This window comes from Choristoneura fumiferana, chromosome 5 (assembly GCF_025370935.1).
Source record: "Choristoneura fumiferana chromosome 5, NRCan_CFum_1, whole genome shotgun sequence".
NCBI classification, from domain to species: Eukaryota; Metazoa; Arthropoda; class Insecta; order Lepidoptera; family Tortricidae; genus Choristoneura; species Choristoneura fumiferana.
In genome coordinates, this window is record NC_133476.1 from 9,688,676 (window position 1) to 9,706,554 (window position 17,879).

A 17,879-nucleotide genomic window follows, 5' to 3' on the forward strand; every position below is an offset into this window, starting at 1 on the left:
CGGACCGAAAGCAAGAGCCTGGCTCTTAAGACTCTTCAATAACTGCTTGCTTTCGCTTAAAATACCTAGGGCATGGCGCAAATCGAAAGTCATTGCACTCCTCAAGCCTGGGAAGAGTCCTTCGGATGCTAAAAGCTACAGACCTATTTCTCTGCTGTGTCACACGTTCAAGTTCTTTGAGCGCATGCTCCTGAATCGACTTGGTCCAATAGCTGAGCTGCATTTAATTCCTGAACAGGCCGGTTTCCGGCCGGGAAAGTCATGCACCAGCCAAACACTCAAGCTCACACAGCACATAGAGGATGGCTACGAACGTGGTATGGTGACGGGGGTGGTCTTCGTGGATCTGTCTGCCGCATACGATACGGTCAATATACGTGGGCTACTCGCAAAGATCTCTGGCATTACTAATGATGCCGGCTTCGTGAACATCCTTCGTGAACTGCTCCACAATCGCCGTTTCCAGGTCCACTTGCACTCTGAAACTAGCCGTTGGCGATCTCAAAAGAATGGCCTCCCGCAGGGTAGCGTGCTAGCACCCACTCTTTTTAACATCTATACCAACGATCAGCCTGCCCCACCGAACACTCAACGATTTCTATACGCGGATGACCTGGCATTGGCTGCGCAGAGCGGCACCTTTGGGGACGTGGAAGGGACATTGTCTGCGGCTCTTGAAACGCTAAGCCAATACTACGAGCAAAACTGCCTGAGACCAAATCCTGCCAAGACACAGTCATGTGCTTTTCACCTACGCAATCGCGATGCGAGCAGGCCGCTTGACGTCACGTGGGGAGGAGTGCGCATTGAGCACTGCCCTCACCCGCGATACCTTGGCATTACCCTGGACAGAACGCTCACGTATAAAAGCCACTGCGCCAACACACAGCACAAGGTGATTTCGCGTAATAACTTGCTCCGAAGGTTAACCTCGACGAACTGGGGAGCGAATGCGCACACTCTCCGAACTACTGGTCTGGCGTTGAGTTTCTCGGCTGGGGAATATGCGTGTCCAGTCTGGCACCGCTCGGCTCACGCCAAGCTGGTAACGTCGGCCCTGAATGACACTTGCCGTATGGTCACTGGCTGTCTCAGACCCACTCCGCTAAACCAGCTCTACCCGCTGGCGGGAATTGCCCCTCCAGAGATTCGCAGAGAGGTTGCGTGCAGTATAGAAAAGCGGAAACAGGAACAGGATCCTCGGCACCCTCTGTATAATCACAAGCTGCCACAAGCCCGCCTGAGGAGCCGGCGAAGTTTTTTGAGTGCCACCACCCCTATCTCGGATTCCCCATCCCGCACCAGACTCTCACGGTGGAGAACCACGCGTGCCCCGCCTGATGGATTTGTGAGTCCTGCGGAGTCGTTACCAGCTGGGGCCAAACAACCATGGTCAACCTGGAAATCCCTTAATAGACTTCGGACTCAGGTTGGCCGGTGTAAGGAAAACCTTGCAAAGTGGGGCTTCCTGAAAAACCCAAACACCCAGTGTGGCTGTGGGACGGCTTCCCAGAGCATGTCGCATTTGATGTCCTGCCCAGCATGTCCGTCCACCTGTACTGGGCGAGACCTCCGAGATGCAACGGACAAGGCAATAAACACCGCTACTTTCTGGTCGCGGATACTTTAAACGAGTGAAGCCATCGACACGAGAAGAAGAAGAAGTACAAGCTTTGCTTAGTTTGGGGCTAGGTCAATTGGTGTAATCTGTCCTAAGACATTATTATTATTCATGCGGTTTGAGCGGCGTATCTCTCCAACCAATACCGTGTGTGTTCTCACAGTACTGGATCATTGATTTGTATAGTATAGACCCTCAAAACCAGTCAAAAGTTAGAATATTTGGTGTTATCTCGCTTCCAGAAAATCCTTCACTGAATATCCAGATAAAACCCACCATAGAGTAGCATGGTTTCGCCTCGCATCCTCAGCGGAGAAGCTGATGTATTGGGCGCGCCACTCTGCCCTCCCGCCATCCTCTCTGATTGTCGCTTTGCAGGCAGCGCTATTGGATCCTGCCTTGGAACTGTTCTATCCTACTCTGAACAATAATATCCAGGATGTGTTACAGGTATTTAAATATTCAGAAAGTGGCGACAGTTAAAATGTTGATATTGCTTAGCCTTCGTGGAAGAATAAAAATACGATCGTTAATGTAGGTATTCGGGTTATCGTCGGAAGTTCAAAAATCCTCATATCTGCTTAATTTCAGGTTTTTAGCTATTCTTGTCTGTAGTAGAAATATAATTTAATTTTTGTTAAATATCTTTCGTGAAAATAAAAACATAGCTTCCATTTTCGTTATTTTGCATATGTTAATAATGTTCCCTGTTGTTGTGTTAAAGATCCCTTTAAGGGATAAGTTCGCCTTTGTACATCTTATTATCCTGTGTTCTGTTATTTTAATGTTTTTTTATGTACAATAAAGAGTTTTACAATACAGTACAATAAAATGTTCCATTCTTTCAGACAGCTAAAATATCTGTAGACAAGGAGTTCAAAACCAAATACCGAGAGCTTGCCAAATTAGTACAAAGCATGGACGAAGCAGTAAAGTTTATGAAAACCCGCAACTCCTACCGCGACTCCAAGCAAGTGTTGACTTGCATAAAAAGATCCTTGCCAGCCATAGAGCTACATCTAAGCGAACCCTATTTAAACGAAGTAGCTGATATTCTGCTACAGAAAATGAAGCATATGGATTTGAATAACGATGACTGGTCTCTGGTTCGAAGTATAGCCTTAAGCCTTATGGCTCACGATGTTACATGGATACGCGCTAAGTTTTACAAGCAGCTGGCGGAGTTAGTGAAGTCAGTGCTGGTAGGTGACGAAATGAATCAGGCTGAGAATGAGAAGAGTCTTGCGTTGTTGTGTGATGTCAGTATATTGACAGAGATTTGTTGCCATGGACTGTCTTCTAAGATAAAAGAGGTAAGCGGAAAACTTGTTTTATAAGACGTTTTTATGTGACATAAAGATCGCACTTCGTAGCTGCTTCCTTATTTCATTGATCACACGATTATTTGGAACAGAATACAAACATAAATGAGAATTTCTAAAACATACATTTAGGAGATCTAATAAAAAAAGGAATGCTTGTAAAGACTTCTGCTGTTGCAAAGACACAAAAAATGTTTTTTTTACGAGACTCTTTTTACTGGCTGGCTAGAAATTAATTAAAATGTATTTCTTTTACACTTCAAAGATAGAGACCAGCGCTTCGGATATTATGCTATACTTGCTTCGCGGTCGACTGGTGCTGAGTGAAGGGTGCTGGTGGCGACTCCTTGCCAGCATGCTGCCTATCTTTCCGCTGCTGCAGGTGTACGCAGCGCATGAAACGGAGATAGGTATGTTATTAAACTTGTATCAAATGTACATTTACCTACTGCTGTGTAAAAGCTTCTTTATTTCCGCGATACATTTCCCGATCCTGTGTCTTTATTATAAAAAGTTTTCTAGCTGACTGCCAGATTATCGGACCAACGGGTTGGTAGTCAGTCACTGACCAGACTGCTGAGCTAATCTAATTTTGGCATCCCCTCTCGACCATCTGCCATTATCAAGAAAATATGACGTAGTAGTTGTTGCCCGCGACTCCGTCCGCGTAGGATTCGTTTATCGCTATTACGCGGGAACTACACAATTTTTCAGGGATAAAAACTATCCTATGTCCTTTCCCGGGACAATCAGTGCAACGCTTTAGATATGATGGTAACAAACAAATAAACAGACTTACAAATTTTCGCATTTTTAATATTAGTGGGATAGTGGAATACTTAATCTAATTTCACATTGCATTAAAATGAAAAAGATATCGGAATGAGGTTGTCGTCCATAGGCCACAAAGGACATTCATGTCACTTTTTATGGCTGCTTTGTATCTATATATGTATATTCTTTTTTCAGGTCTTAGCCAGACAAGCTAATATGTATGTAATATCGAGCTCTTATTCGACACAAATTGAATTTATTCAAATAATTTTAAGTTTTAATTTAAAGTTTTTCCCGCTGTAGGACAAGCGATCTGCAAGTCTCTCGAGCCCGATATAGCAGAATGTATGGGAGTAGGTGTATCAGAAACTATGATGGGCCTCGTGAGACTCTTGTTCGTGCACTGCGTCGCTGTAAAAATGGAGGCTGCCCACGGACTCTGTCGGTTACTTGGTAAGGAAATACATAAATCTCGAGTGCTTCCAGGCCGTGTGGTAATATTTTTTGTCACCACTCTAGATTTATGACTTGTACACTATGTGGTGTGAGTGAACTTGCATTGACATCCTGTACATAATAAATTTTGAGTTAGTCAAATTTTTAATCCTCAAAACTTTTGTTACCAATATGTGCCAATATTCAATGAACTAAAAGAATTTCTTTTCTCACCCGCGAACTTATGATAGCTAAACTTATGCAAAATATGTGTGTTCATGCAGTTCCTCCACCTCCACACTGTAAGAACACACATAAATCACATAAACCCATCTATCACTACCACCACACTACACTGACGCGTTTCGAACTCAACCAGAGATCAGTTATTGTCATTCTATCTTTAATTATAAATGTTACAGGCGATCACAGATACCTTCCGCCGACAGATTCTTTGCGCACAGACGTATTATTAAACGCATTAAGAAGAGTACAACCACAGAATTTCAATGTTGATTCAAATAAGTCTCCATTAAAAAATCAACAGGTACTGTTAAAACTTATTTAGCTTTCTCATCATATATTTACTGAGTAACGCCATAGCGTAATAAGAACAACTAGAGAGGTAACACAGGACAGGACAAGGCAACTGCGGAGCGGTGCGGGACAGAGTAGCGTCCATCCTACGCTGATTTGCAGGCCTCAGTCCGACCGACTTTTATGCGCGAGACTGCTGATTGTAGACAGCACAGAAACGTAAAAAGTGCATCCACTATTACAAATTATTACGCTATGGTAAAACACAAAACAAGTAGAGAGGAATAAAAATATCACGTGAGTTTGAAAATACGACTACGCAAATGCGTAAAAAGATCGGTCTGTCTGTAACAAAGATAAGTGATAAAAATTTAATTGGTGGGTTAGTAATCTAAAAAATCAATGACAAAATGAAAATGTCGTATTCTGACAGCGGAACGGGCTAAAAGCCATATCGATTGTGAAACGAAATACACACAGTCGAGGTCAAATACATCTTTACACCTTACTACCTTGTCGCTGTCACTTCATGTTTCCACTGTTGTATAAAATTGTCAGCTACCATACAGCGACAAGGTACCAAACTGTGAAGATATCTTTAACCTCGACTGTACAATGAAATTTCTATTCCTCTCTTACTAATTCGTACGTAAGAACGTACCTATTTATTGAGACTCTGCTGACTGTAGACAGTTAGCGCAGAAACGAAAATATATTATCTATTTACATTAACTGTTGTTGTTTTCAGTCAACAGGGCTCGCACAAATTCTAGACGTACTCAAACAAGACATAATTCTGGACGAGCACGGTTCAGAATACGTGACCCGTCCTTCCATGCAGCCCACACTGGAACCCTCTCTGCGAAGAAGCACGCTGCAACAGCTGTCTGTGATGGTGAGGCAGCAAGACAGCCACGATACGTTCTTGCAGTGTGACGGGTTGAAAGTTATCGTCACTATATTACGGTAAGGGATTGAATTTTGCAAAAAAAAAAAGTAATTATACTTTGCCATTTTGGCCATTAGTTTAGAATGACTGCACTAGACGAGATATTCATGATATGCCTAGGAATTTCGTGATCTGGCGGATTTTACGATTGGCCGCCGACATATATATAATTTACTGTTGTTTTTTGCCCAATAGAAAAGGCTACAGTATGGCGTTCTTTTTGATTTGGTCAGAAAATGTGCATAATATTTAGTTAAGTTTCAAATGGCTGCTAATGACTTGTTTTTTTTTTTATTTCAGATTGTCTTTAATGGTGGATGATTACTTAGCGTTTCCTGAGTGCGCAATTAGTTGTGTGTCTGTACTGAACAGCGTTTGTTTCACAAGCCGGCACGCTCTGGCTAAGATACAGGACTTACCCTCGCTGCTGTTAAGGGGTAATTAAAACCTAATATATTTAATGGTTTACTAATGTTTCGGCGAAAAACGTTTGGCAACCTGTTTCATTTCGCAACTTTTAATTTCCCAACTGTAAAATATTTCTGAAACTGTAAATATATCAGGATTTTTATAAAAGTAACCTAACCTAACCTAAAGGGTTCTACACGATGGCCCTGAAATAAATCTTGAAATTTTAACAGTTTTAGAGTTTGCAAAATGAAAAGTTGCGAAATGAAACAGAAGGGCTACTATGAAACTCGAAACTCGAAGTTCGTATCGTACCGTCCCTCTCGCTCTCGTATTAAATAGTATAAGTGTAAGAGAGACCGCACGACACGAACACCGAGTTTTGAGTTTCGTAGTAGCCCTGCTGGTCGCCAAACGTTACGTTGCGAAAAGGCAGTACTCGATATTTAATACTAGCTGTTGCCCGTGACTTCGTCTTACTTTTGCATTCAACAAGTATAATAGTGAGTGAGTAGTTAATGTAGTATTTAATGAGTCAACTCCAGTCGTGCATCGGAGCCGACACACACGCATGCACGCAGGAAAGCACGCACGCATGCACGCACGCACCTACGCACGCGCACAGACACACACACACACTTTTATTTAAATTCCTTTTATTTCCAGTAATCCTAGTATTCCCTGCGAACGACTCGACAGTGTTAATGTGTGCGCAAATACTAGCACTGATTGCGTGGTCAGGGTTCACGCTCCAGGAGTTGGACGCCAATCGATGTCAGGTGCCAGCCTTGCCGCTCAGTGTGGTGCAGCGAACTTCCTTGCCCTTTAATGTGAACAGCTATTGGAGCATTAGTCCTAACGCCGAGCATTCGACTGTGGGTAAGTGGAATATTCTTATCAGCAGACCTAAAGTTTCTTCTTCCTTAAAACTATGAATTAAAAACCCATGGTCTTTTCTCTAAATAGTTTTATCTGCGTACTCTTCATTCAAACGCACATTTTTTGTATAATGTTTGAAAGTTTCGTGGTTTTCACTCGTAACATTTAATTAAATACCGGGGTCTTGTCACGCCTAACGATACACGTAGTAATTACCTCGACGTTTCGGCCACATTGCAATGGCCGTGTTCACGAGTATACGTCCCGGGTGTTTTAATACCTATATTTTTTTTGTCTTATTATCTCCCAGACATTGGTAACATAAACATTTCATTCAAAACTTGTACACGTATATTAGCAATCTGCTCTGAATAATCATTTTATGTGTATCTTTGCTGAGTTTCCATATACAGTGGTGGCCACGTAATTAAGAACGATTTGAAGTTCCAGATTATTTTTAACTAAATCATGTCATGTGTAGTCGTGGGTCCTTCTTAGAAGTAACTAGTTACGTTATGAATAGCCACATGAATAGAGCAAACGGGATTTAGAATAAAGAATAAAATTACTGTCATTTTTTTACAAATTTTGTTTTTATTTTCTTTAGTAACAAATTCAAATAGTAATGAAGCTGGACAAATAATTAAGAACGATTTATTGAACGGTTCGAAAGTTTTTTTATTTGAAACTTAGATTAACAAAATCACACTAACGTGAAGTTTGTACAGAAAGAAAAGCAATGTTTTAATAATATTATAAATAATTAATAGTTAGTAGCATGTCCACGGCTTTTTATTACTGCCTTACACCGGCGAGGCATTGAATCTATCAATTTTTGACATTTCGCAAGAGAGATAGAGTTCCATTCTTCTAAGAATACGTCATACAGTTCTCTTAAATTGCCACACTGTCGATTTGAAACTTTTTTCTTGACTTCGCACCAAAGATGCTCTATTGCTCTAAGATCGGGGCTGTTGGCTGGCCAATCTAAGACAGAAACTGATTGCGATGTGAGGAATTCCTTAACGGTACGTGCAGTATGCTTGGGATCATTGTCGTGCTGGAATGTCCAAATAACCGGAAGCACGCCTTCAGCATATGGTAACATTGTTTCTTCCAGTATGTTTTTGTATTGAAATTGATCCATGTTTCCTTCTATCAGCCTAACAGGTCCAACACCATGTCCAGAAAAACATCCCCAAATTTTAACATTTCCCCGCCATGCTTTAAAGTTACTTTTGTGTACTTTGGGTCGGATGCTTTATTTGGAGGCCGTTTTACATATCGTTTGCCATCAGAACATACCCTATTTATTTTTGTCTCGTCAGAAAAAAGAACGTTTTTCCACTGTCTGACTGTCCAGTTTTCATATCTTCTTGCAAATGCAAGCCGGGCTTGCCTATGACACCGTTTCAACATAGGCACCTTCCTTGCTATCCTTCCGTGCAACTTTTCTTCCACCATACGCATTCGAATACTGCGTGCCGAGATTGCTGAAGGGTTGTTTTCGCCAAAATATTCTTTTCTCAACTCATTAGACCCTTTAAAAGAATTTTGTTTTGCCAAACGAACGATATTTCGATCATCTCGACGAGATGACTTTCTTTGTCTAGGTACACGCGGAACATTTGAAGTAGTTTAATACGTAGCAAAATGCTTTATGGCGTGGAAAACCATAGTTTTTGAACATTGCAGATGATCGGCTATGTGTTTATACGACCAATTCTTGTCGCGAAGTTTTAGTATTACTTTTCTTGTAGATTTATCACAACTTTTATTTTTCCCCGTTGTTTTTATATGAAGCAATCGCCTTTAAGACTTTTACGGCACTAAATGGCGCCAAAATTATTCAAATAATAACTTAAAACCACAAAGCGGCGGTCCGTTCTCTATTTAAATTTGAATAAAAAATAAACTATTCAGCGTTCTTAATTATATGACCAGCCAGTAAGTAGTAATACTAGGTTTAGATGTAATATATAAAGTTTATCTATTTATTTTTTAGCCAATTATATGTATAAATGAATTTACCGCTAGTAAGGAAAAGTTTTACGATACCGAGAGAAGTACAAAAATATACATGCATTTAGTAACACTTGTCAGTTTGAAAAAATCTTCTCTATAAAAAATCGTTCTTAATTATATGACCACAACTGTAATTTGAAAGCAGCTGTAAATCAGAGCTGCTGTCTAGTTTGTACTATTTCTGTCGATGATCGCACAGGGAATCCGAGATTAAAAAAAAGAAAGTTTTTTGCAACGGACCAATGGCTCTCCTTGAGTAGTTGGTACTCATGAAAAGTGGTCATAATTTCCCATCAGATGACCCGCTTGCCCGATTGCCTCCCTCTCACATTAAAAAGGCGGTTTATCGCTTAAAAGCGATCTCCTCCAGACTGCTACAGATCAGACAGATCGGAGAAATAATTAATAGTTTTTTTTCTGGTGCAGAATGGCTTCTATCGGATGAAGATTGGCGCGCGTCGATCCGTCTTCGCTGGTGGTGCGCCTGGGAGACTGCGGCTCGCGTCATGAAGGTTAGCTGATCTCTGATCAATTATTAAGACAATTGCACATTTCTTTAATTTCGGTCTGTTGAGGTTGACGTTTCACGTCAAAAATGCACCGTATTAAAACAGCTTAAAAAAAACAGCCAAGTGAGAATCGGACTCGCGCCGAGGGTTTCTCACAGTAAGTAAAAAGCTCCCAAGCAAGTCCTTCCCAGGATCTCAAACTCCATTCCAAATTCCATCTTAATTAATTCAGCGATTTAAGCGTGAAAAGGTAACAGAGTGACAGAGTTACTTTGGCATTTATAATATTAGTATGTGTTGTTTTGGTCAGTATTTATGGGTAAATAAGTATTTTTTTTAGTTTTAATTATTTTTCCCTTTGAAGGGTGCACCCGGGCCGCCAGCGCCGCTCGCCTTGCGCCCCACTGCGCGCGATCTATCTTTGCTACAAGCGGCTGCGCCGACACATTCTGCTACTAAAGCGCTTTTGGCGTTGGAGAACGCTACGTCCCACAGACAAGTTAATGAAGCGCTGAATACGCTGGAAAGGCAAGTAATGTCCACCCTCCTCTGCTAAAGGAGCGGACTCCGTCCGTACGGAGTCAGTTCAACTCGTAATGACGAACTGCGTAGATGGGCTTCCATTGAATAAGAAATCATCATTAGCTTGTTGCTCAGTTCAGTCCGTTACCTTCGATTTCGCTCATTACTCTTTCCTAGTGGAAGCCGGCCATAAGAGATATCATCATCATCAGCCTATGTTCGTCCACTGCTGGACATAGGCCTCTCCATGGCACGCCACTGAGCACGATCCTCGGCTACTCTCATCCAGCTCTTGCCAGCCTCCCTGCGAAGATCATCGCAGATAATAAGAGATAACATAAGAGATAACTCACATTTTAATCTGTAAAAAGTAAAGGATGTTTAAATTAGTAATGTTTGAGTTAGTATTTGTTGCACGAGACGATGGCGAGGGCGATAACTGCATATTTATATGCGATAAAACACGATACTAAACTGAAGCCCCATTTAGAAGGTAAAGAGTTGCGTTACATCGCGGACTGTTTAGGGACAATGAATTCAGTTAATCAAACTTGCATGCAATTGTCTAAATGGGGTTTAAAGCGATTTTCGCCTATCAAGAATCCATCATTCTCTTCTACAGTTACACCCACCTAGTAAAGCTATCTCGGGAGTGCGGAGATTTCGGCGCGTTACCATGGCAACACATGAAACGGTTCTTATGCGCGCCGCCTGCGTCGCCCAGGGATACTGCGCTTTTGATATCTCTGCTACAGTTCATCATCGCTTACATGGACAACGTGCCTAAGGATGGTAAGTTCTATGCAAGTTGTGTTGCAATAATAATGTCCAAAGGCCTTATAAAAGTGCTCTTTTATTATTTTGATTGTAGCTTAAGAGATTTGGGAAAGGACTCATAGTATATTAAATTTTGAACTAACGGACTACGGTAGACCCATACTACTATTATCGTCGATTGATTGTTCTAGTCCATTTATACCTTCGTGAAGTAACGCCTGATTTTGGTTATTAACAATTTAAACTGCTACATAAAAACAAAATATCTAAATTTATTTTTCATCACAATTTAAAGTCGACTGATATTTTTTCAAGATGGAACTTAAGAGGATAATATACCCGAAGAAACCAACTTACCTGATATGCACTTCGCTTAAGCCCGTGCATAACAGTACACCGGTGCAAGCCGAGAAAAAAAAACATAATAATAATAATTTATTCAAAATACTCATTTTTCTCAAACATGCTCGAAAATGTATGCGTTAATATCACGAAATGGAGACATGAAGTTTCTCATTTATGGCTCCCTACTACCTCCCTACATAACTTCTTGGCCTAGGCCATGAAGTATGTATGAAAATCCATTATTGTCCGCTGCTCTAACTTTTTAATTTTGCTTACTAACATTAAACTGACAAAGGAAAAATTACGAACAGCCAACCAACACTACAGCCGTGGTGGCCTAGTGGTTTGACCTATCGCCTCTCAAACAGAGGGTCGTGGGTTCAAACCCCGGCTCGCACCTCTGAGTTTTTCGAAATTCATGTGCGGAATTACATTTGAAATTTACCACGAGCTTTGCGGTGAAGGAAAACATCGTGAGGAAACCTGCACAAACCTGCGAAGAAATTCAATGGTGCGTGTGAAGTTCCCAATCCGCACTGGCCCGCGTGGGAACTATGGCCAAGCCTCTTGTTCTGAGAGGAGGCCTGTGCCCAGCAGTGGGACGTATATAGGCTGGGATGATGATGATGATGATGATGAACCAACACTACTCTGTAAGCATTTGCGATACTGCGATGCGACGCGAAGCGATGCGATGCGATGCGATGCGATGCGAAGCGATGCGATGCGATGCGATGCGATGCGAAGCGATGCGATGCGATGCGATGCGATGCGATGCGATGCGAAGCGATGCGATGCGAAGCGATGCGATGCGATGCGATGCGATGTGATGCGAAGCGAAGCGATGCGATGCAATGCGATGCGATGCGATGCGACGCAATGCGATGCGATGCGATGCGATGCGATGCGATGCGAAGCGATGCGAAGCGATGCGAAGCGATGCGAAGCGATGCGAAGCGATGCGATGCGATGCGATGCGATGCGAAGCGATGCGAAGCGAAGAGATGCGATGCGAAGCGATGCGAAGCGAAGCGATGCGAAGCGAAGCGATGCGAAGCGAAGCAATGCGATGGGATGCGAAGCGATGCGATGCGATGCGATGCGAAGCGATGCGATGCGATGCGATGCGATGCGATGCGATGCGATGCGATGCGAAGCGATGCGCTGCGATGCGATGCGATGCGATGCGATGCGATGCGATGCGATGCGATGGATGGATGGATGGATGGATGGATGGATGGATGAAATATTTCCTCACATTGTTTGCAGTAAAGCACTATACAAATCTCGGCCAGAACAGGGACTGCTGGACTCGTTTTAAATATTTACAACAAACTTGTCCATCATTCCCTTGTTTCAGGCCTCTAATTAATATACTTTACATCATTTTTAATTAACTTAAGAACTAAAACACAATTATAATATTGTCAATTTCCTTAATACTAACCTAATTTAACCTCCTAAGTACTCGCGTACTTTATAACTACTAGGACTAATTAACACTAAGAATAACGGTTGAATGTACTTTATCTTGCTCGCTAATCCTGCCGTGAAGCAGCAGTGCTTGCACTGTTGTGTTTCGGCGTGGAGAGTAAGACAGCCGGTGAAATTACTGGCATTTGAGGTATCCCATCTTAGGCCTCTAGGTTGGCAACGCATCTGCACTCCTCCTGGTGTTGCAGGTGTTTATGGGCGGTGGTGATCTCTTACCATCAGGAGACCCACTTGCTCGTCTGCCATCCAGTCAAATAAAAAAAAAAAAAGTACAAACTGTTCATTGAATAAAGAATTCTATGAATTTTGAAATAATATCCAAAATAACAAAGCAGGTCAACCACGTCTAGGTCTTAAACGCTAAGTTTGTTAAAAAATGTCAGGACTCAGGAGGTTAAAAGTATAAGTGACATTATGATTAAATTCTTATTATTTATGGATAAATATAATAAAAATACCGATAATAATGCGACATAATTATGACATGTATTAATACAAAGTTATGGATAAGGATAACATGGTCTGATTTTAGTCGGCATTTCTGTCAACTTTAACTTAAAATGTAAAAAACTAGATATAGTGACATAAGCATTGCAGGTGGTAGGACCTAGTGCAAGGTCCGCCCGGATTATTTTAAAATGAATTGTATAATAAGTATTATTAGTATCTGGCTATCCGGATTACAATTAAATAGTTTTTTTTATTAGAGCCGTCTTGACAAACAAAATACAAAGATAAACTGTTCAACTCACGATTATAGGTCAGGAACGGTCCGACTAGTTTCGATATTTTCTTATGCTCTTATTTATTTATTTATTTATATATTATATTCGAAGATCTCGCAACTAACTCGTGAACGCACTCACCTATAATATATATCTTCCGAAAACATCGAAACTAGTCGGGCCGTTCCTGACTTATAATCGTGAGTTATATATTATTGTAATATTTAGAAATATGTTTCATGACAGCTTAGTGACATAGCAGCGGTCTTTGTGAATGATGTCAAATACCCTGATGTAAATCTTCGTCTCTTAGATGGTGCACACGCCTGGATTAAGTCCTGTTTCATCGGTAAAGACGCCTCCATCATATCCCTCCTAAGTCGTGAGCGTCTCTTCCCACAGCAGACCACTCAGGAAGACACGGAAGTGACCCAACTGCACATACATATAGTGAAGGTTTTGCTGCGTTGTGTTGTACTACAGGAGACATATGATGACTTTGATAGCGGCAGGCTTGAGAGTCTCGTTAAGATACTGCTTGCCTGTCTGGAGAGGGTCGATTTGAGGAACTTTCATATGCTGGGTAAGTTGAAATGATCATGTTACTTATGTTATGGTTAATTTTACTGCGAAGTGAAAGTAGATGTTAAGTAATATATTGCAAAACCTGAATGGCGAGAACATCACTGTTGTTTCTGATTTAATCCTTATTTAATATGTTTTGTAACTAATTTACGTGTAGGGGAGGTATCTTAAAATAAGACTTCTCCTATTGAGTTCAATTTTTGCTGGTTTTTAATATTTTTCAACTCCTGATCACCGATTTAAAATCATCGTGAATATCCATGCAAAATTACAGCTTCCTAGCACTAACAGTTACAAAGCTAAGGTGTGGCCCGATGCACGAACAGACATGGCGAAACTATAAGAGACTATGGAACACTAAAAAAATTTTTGTACAATATCTTGGTTCTGCAGGTTACCTTAACGAGTTGATGCGATGTATTCGCTATGCGCTAAACTTGCGCCACTGCAAGCTATCAGAGGTCACGCTGGTGGAATGCCTTAAGTTAGTGACTCGTACGCTGAGCGGGTGCGCCGCGGGCGGCGGCCGCAAAGGGCAGGCGTGCCGACTGGACGCAATGCTGGCGCTGCTGGCTATGCTGCAGATGGCTCACGAGGAACAACTGCCGGTGCAGGTCGGTGCTGTTCACATTTTATTTCTTAAGTCGCTTTTGCCAAGCGTTCGTAAACTTAAAGGTATGAACGAGATCTACATAGGGCACGGCTTGCGTTGGCTTGGAGGACCTGTTGGTGTTAAACACACACAATAACTATAGGTACTATAAGTATGAGGTGCGGGAAGAGAGCCTTGGCCTTCAGGGATGTTCCAAAGTCCCAAATGATAGATTGTCTAGCAACATGACTCCATTTACTGCTAATGGATACAGCTTAGACCAGTATGCAGTGGCGGGCGAGAGATTGAGCCTACAGACTGTATAGCTAGTGCGTGTTAACCATATCGCAAGCTAAGCTATTCCGTGTCGCTACAGTACGTTATCTCCTATGAGCTCTCCCTGCACTTCGTTCCACCTGGCTCTCTATTTAGTTGTACGGCTGTAAATTACCGTGAGATTTTATATAACTACCACATGCATAAGTCTTGTTCATCAATCTGGTAACTTATCAGATGGTAGGTGTAATGGATCCAATATTTCCCCACTCCGTTATAAATCTAAAAGTGGATTAAAGTCAGATACTTTGCTAAAACCATTATTTGGCGGGGTCAAACCTTTCACAAACAACAATCCTAGATCCGCCGCTAAAGGCGAGTATTTACCGTAATAGTCATCTGCTTGTCCAAATATTTGTTTGACAGCGTTGGAGCGAAGCGTGCGAGGATGTAGCGGGATGTGTAGTGCTGTGCGCGGGAGCCGCGCGCGCCGCGTTGCGGGCAGCGGCCCTGCGCGTCGCCGCGCATTTTGCGCGCTACGCGCAACTCACACCGCAACTGTTGCAAGGTACGTTCGTGCCGTATCGTGATCGTGACGGGTTATTGCATACTTGACTCTATGGAGTAGGAAGAGATAATTTTAAAATTTGTAAACTAGTTTTAGTTAGTTATGGTTATCGGTAATGGTTATCTGTAAAAAAATAAGTAAGTATGTCACTCTGATTTAATATAAAGTTTTTTTAATAATAATAATAACTTTATTGAAAAAAAGTATTACATCTTACATAGTTTCAAAAACAAAGTCCAGGATAAGCAGCGCACCTCCCGAAGTAACATTCATAAATGTACATCTGTGGACTTTACAAATAAACGTGTAAAAGTTAAGAAAGGAAGTTAGCTTAGCCTTATTTTTAACTCTGAAACGAAGAGAAAAATAGAAAAAAGTAAAGGTTGGAATCGAACTTAGTTTCTTGTCATTCCGTGATGCGTGCTTCAACATTTGCACTAACCCGAACGACTAATATGCACAGCGGACTTCAATCAATGTGTAAGTGAAACAGTTATTTGAAACTCTGTAGCGAATTTTTGTTGTCTGTCTCATCTATGTGAGCTCATGTCTGTACAACATGAAACAACACACCTATAGAGCTTTATAGAATGTGCCATTTTTAACATGCTTTTATTAAGTCGATCTGTGTCTAATTATCTAAGTTTGTAATGGAATCTATTCGCTGATTTTAATTAGCGATGTGCCCTCAGTTTTTGTCGCATGCTGTTCGTTTGACATGCCAGCTATAGAGGATAAATTGTTGACAAAAATAAAATATAGAGATAGTAAGCTCAAATCCGATAATGTTTGGTTTAACTCTTGCTTCTTTGCCTGGTCTTTTACTTGATATTTCATGTTTAACAGCAATCCCGTCAGAGTCGCTGGCTCAGTACGCCTTGGGTATTTTATCGTCGGTGCGCGAAGCTAACGCTGTCCGTGCAGCCGCCGCCGCCCTGTTGGCCACCGTGGCTGCACGCCCGTGCACGCATTCCGATGTAAGTATACTTTACGGAATGTTCCCATTTACAGTCGAGTTCATAAACTTGTGAGCAAAAATTTGATCAATAATATCTAAACACGCTTTTACGCAGTTAACAATAGAGTCGTGTACACATTAGACGTTTTGGTAAAGTGCGTTTTAAGAACCGACACGTCCCGCATACTGTTATAACTACACATTATGTATTAAAGCCGAGTTTAGACTTGCGAGAAAAATCGTGCAAGTTACATTACATTGCGGCGCTCGATTGACCACTATAAACTTGTTGGCTTTACGGCCTCGCAATGTAATTCAACTTGCACGATTTTTCTTGCAAGTCTAAACTCGGCTTAACAGTAACACTTCAAAATGCCTAATGTGTACGAGGTGTTAGGCGCCGTTTCCACCAGAGGTGTGCGAGGATGTGTTGCGAAAAATGTATTTTTCGTTAACCAATAGAAACGCTTAATTTACCTCACCTCGCTCCGTTCAGCGGTTTTCACTGCTCAGCTGTGTGTGTGTGTGTGCTATGCGAAGGTACATATATGAAGCGTTTCTATTGGTTCATGAGAAACACATTCCTCGCAACACATACTCGCACATCTTTGGTGGAAACGTAGCCTTAATCTTGCGTGCAGGCGATATAATATGTTTCAAACTAGCTTTATTATTTTCCTAGGCTAAACATTGAAAAGATTAATAATCCGATTTTTTTACATTTGTTACGTAAATGTTACTTCAATTTTACGTTGTTATTACTAACCTTACAAAAAAATGCAGCTACGCTGAATTGCAAAACAAATTGATTGACACTATCACGAACTGGGCGATTTTAAACTGCAAACGTTGGTAGTTTAATATATCCACTTTACTGTATCTTAACATAATAAACTATTGGCATTTTACTTTTGAGTGTATTAAAAATGTAAACTTGCATGATAAATACCCTAAAGCCCGCAACTTGTATGATTGCGAAAAATAGATGTACCTATCGGAAATCCCATCTTTTTTGCCGTTTTTGGCATGTTTTTCCTAACGCGACGGCTAGATTAACTTACTTCTGTCTCGTAGTCTGGGTTATCTCGAATGTTTCTTGCATCTACATAATATTCATAAAAGTAGAGCATTTTTGTTTGTATGCGGTTATTGACCTTCGACTCATTGTCAATCAATCATATTTGTTATGGGAATATTCACTAGGGGGAACGATCTATGAAATGCCCCGTCATTCGTCGGTAACGAATGAGGGGGCCCTTCCGAAATACATTTCAAAGCCTGACTTTTATTTTAATTCACCGTAGTTTATCAATCACATAAAAAGCGTCACACTTATATCTTTGGAACGGAACGGTAGTACTTAACTTATTTTAAATTGATAATGTTTTGCAGGTAATGTCACAATACTATTAACTATTGTTTCTTTTGTCTGCCCACGTGCCATGAATGATGAACTTGTTATATGGATTCAGTGAAATCATTACAATATCACGTTGTAATGCATATATATTAATTTACTTGTGTTAGCTACCTACTTGTCTCGAGCCCGTTCTTGATGTAGAATACTTTATCAAATTA

The 17,879-nt window shown here is 41.2% G+C and overlaps 1 protein-coding gene across 1 annotated transcript in view; it reads left to right on the plus strand.

The window, feature by feature from the left end:
- The window catches only part of LOC141428071 (rotatin-like), a 51,312-nt gene that overhangs the window by 7,113 nt on the left and 26,320 nt on the right, over positions 1-17,879 (plus strand). Inside the window, 15 exon segments of the mRNA XM_074087807.1 lie at positions 1,864-2,071; positions 2,470-2,934; positions 3,209-3,353; positions 4,021-4,170; positions 4,575-4,699; positions 5,438-5,655; positions 5,939-6,075; positions 6,713-6,925; positions 9,377-9,462; positions 9,824-9,987; positions 10,604-10,773; positions 13,636-13,905; positions 14,301-14,521; positions 15,202-15,343; positions 16,190-16,320. Of these exon segments, the coding sequence (XP_073943908.1) occupies positions 1,864-2,071; positions 2,470-2,934; positions 3,209-3,353; positions 4,021-4,170; positions 4,575-4,699; positions 5,438-5,655; positions 5,939-6,075; positions 6,713-6,925; positions 9,377-9,462; positions 9,824-9,987; positions 10,604-10,773; positions 13,636-13,905; positions 14,301-14,521; positions 15,202-15,343; positions 16,190-16,320 (2,845 nt within the window).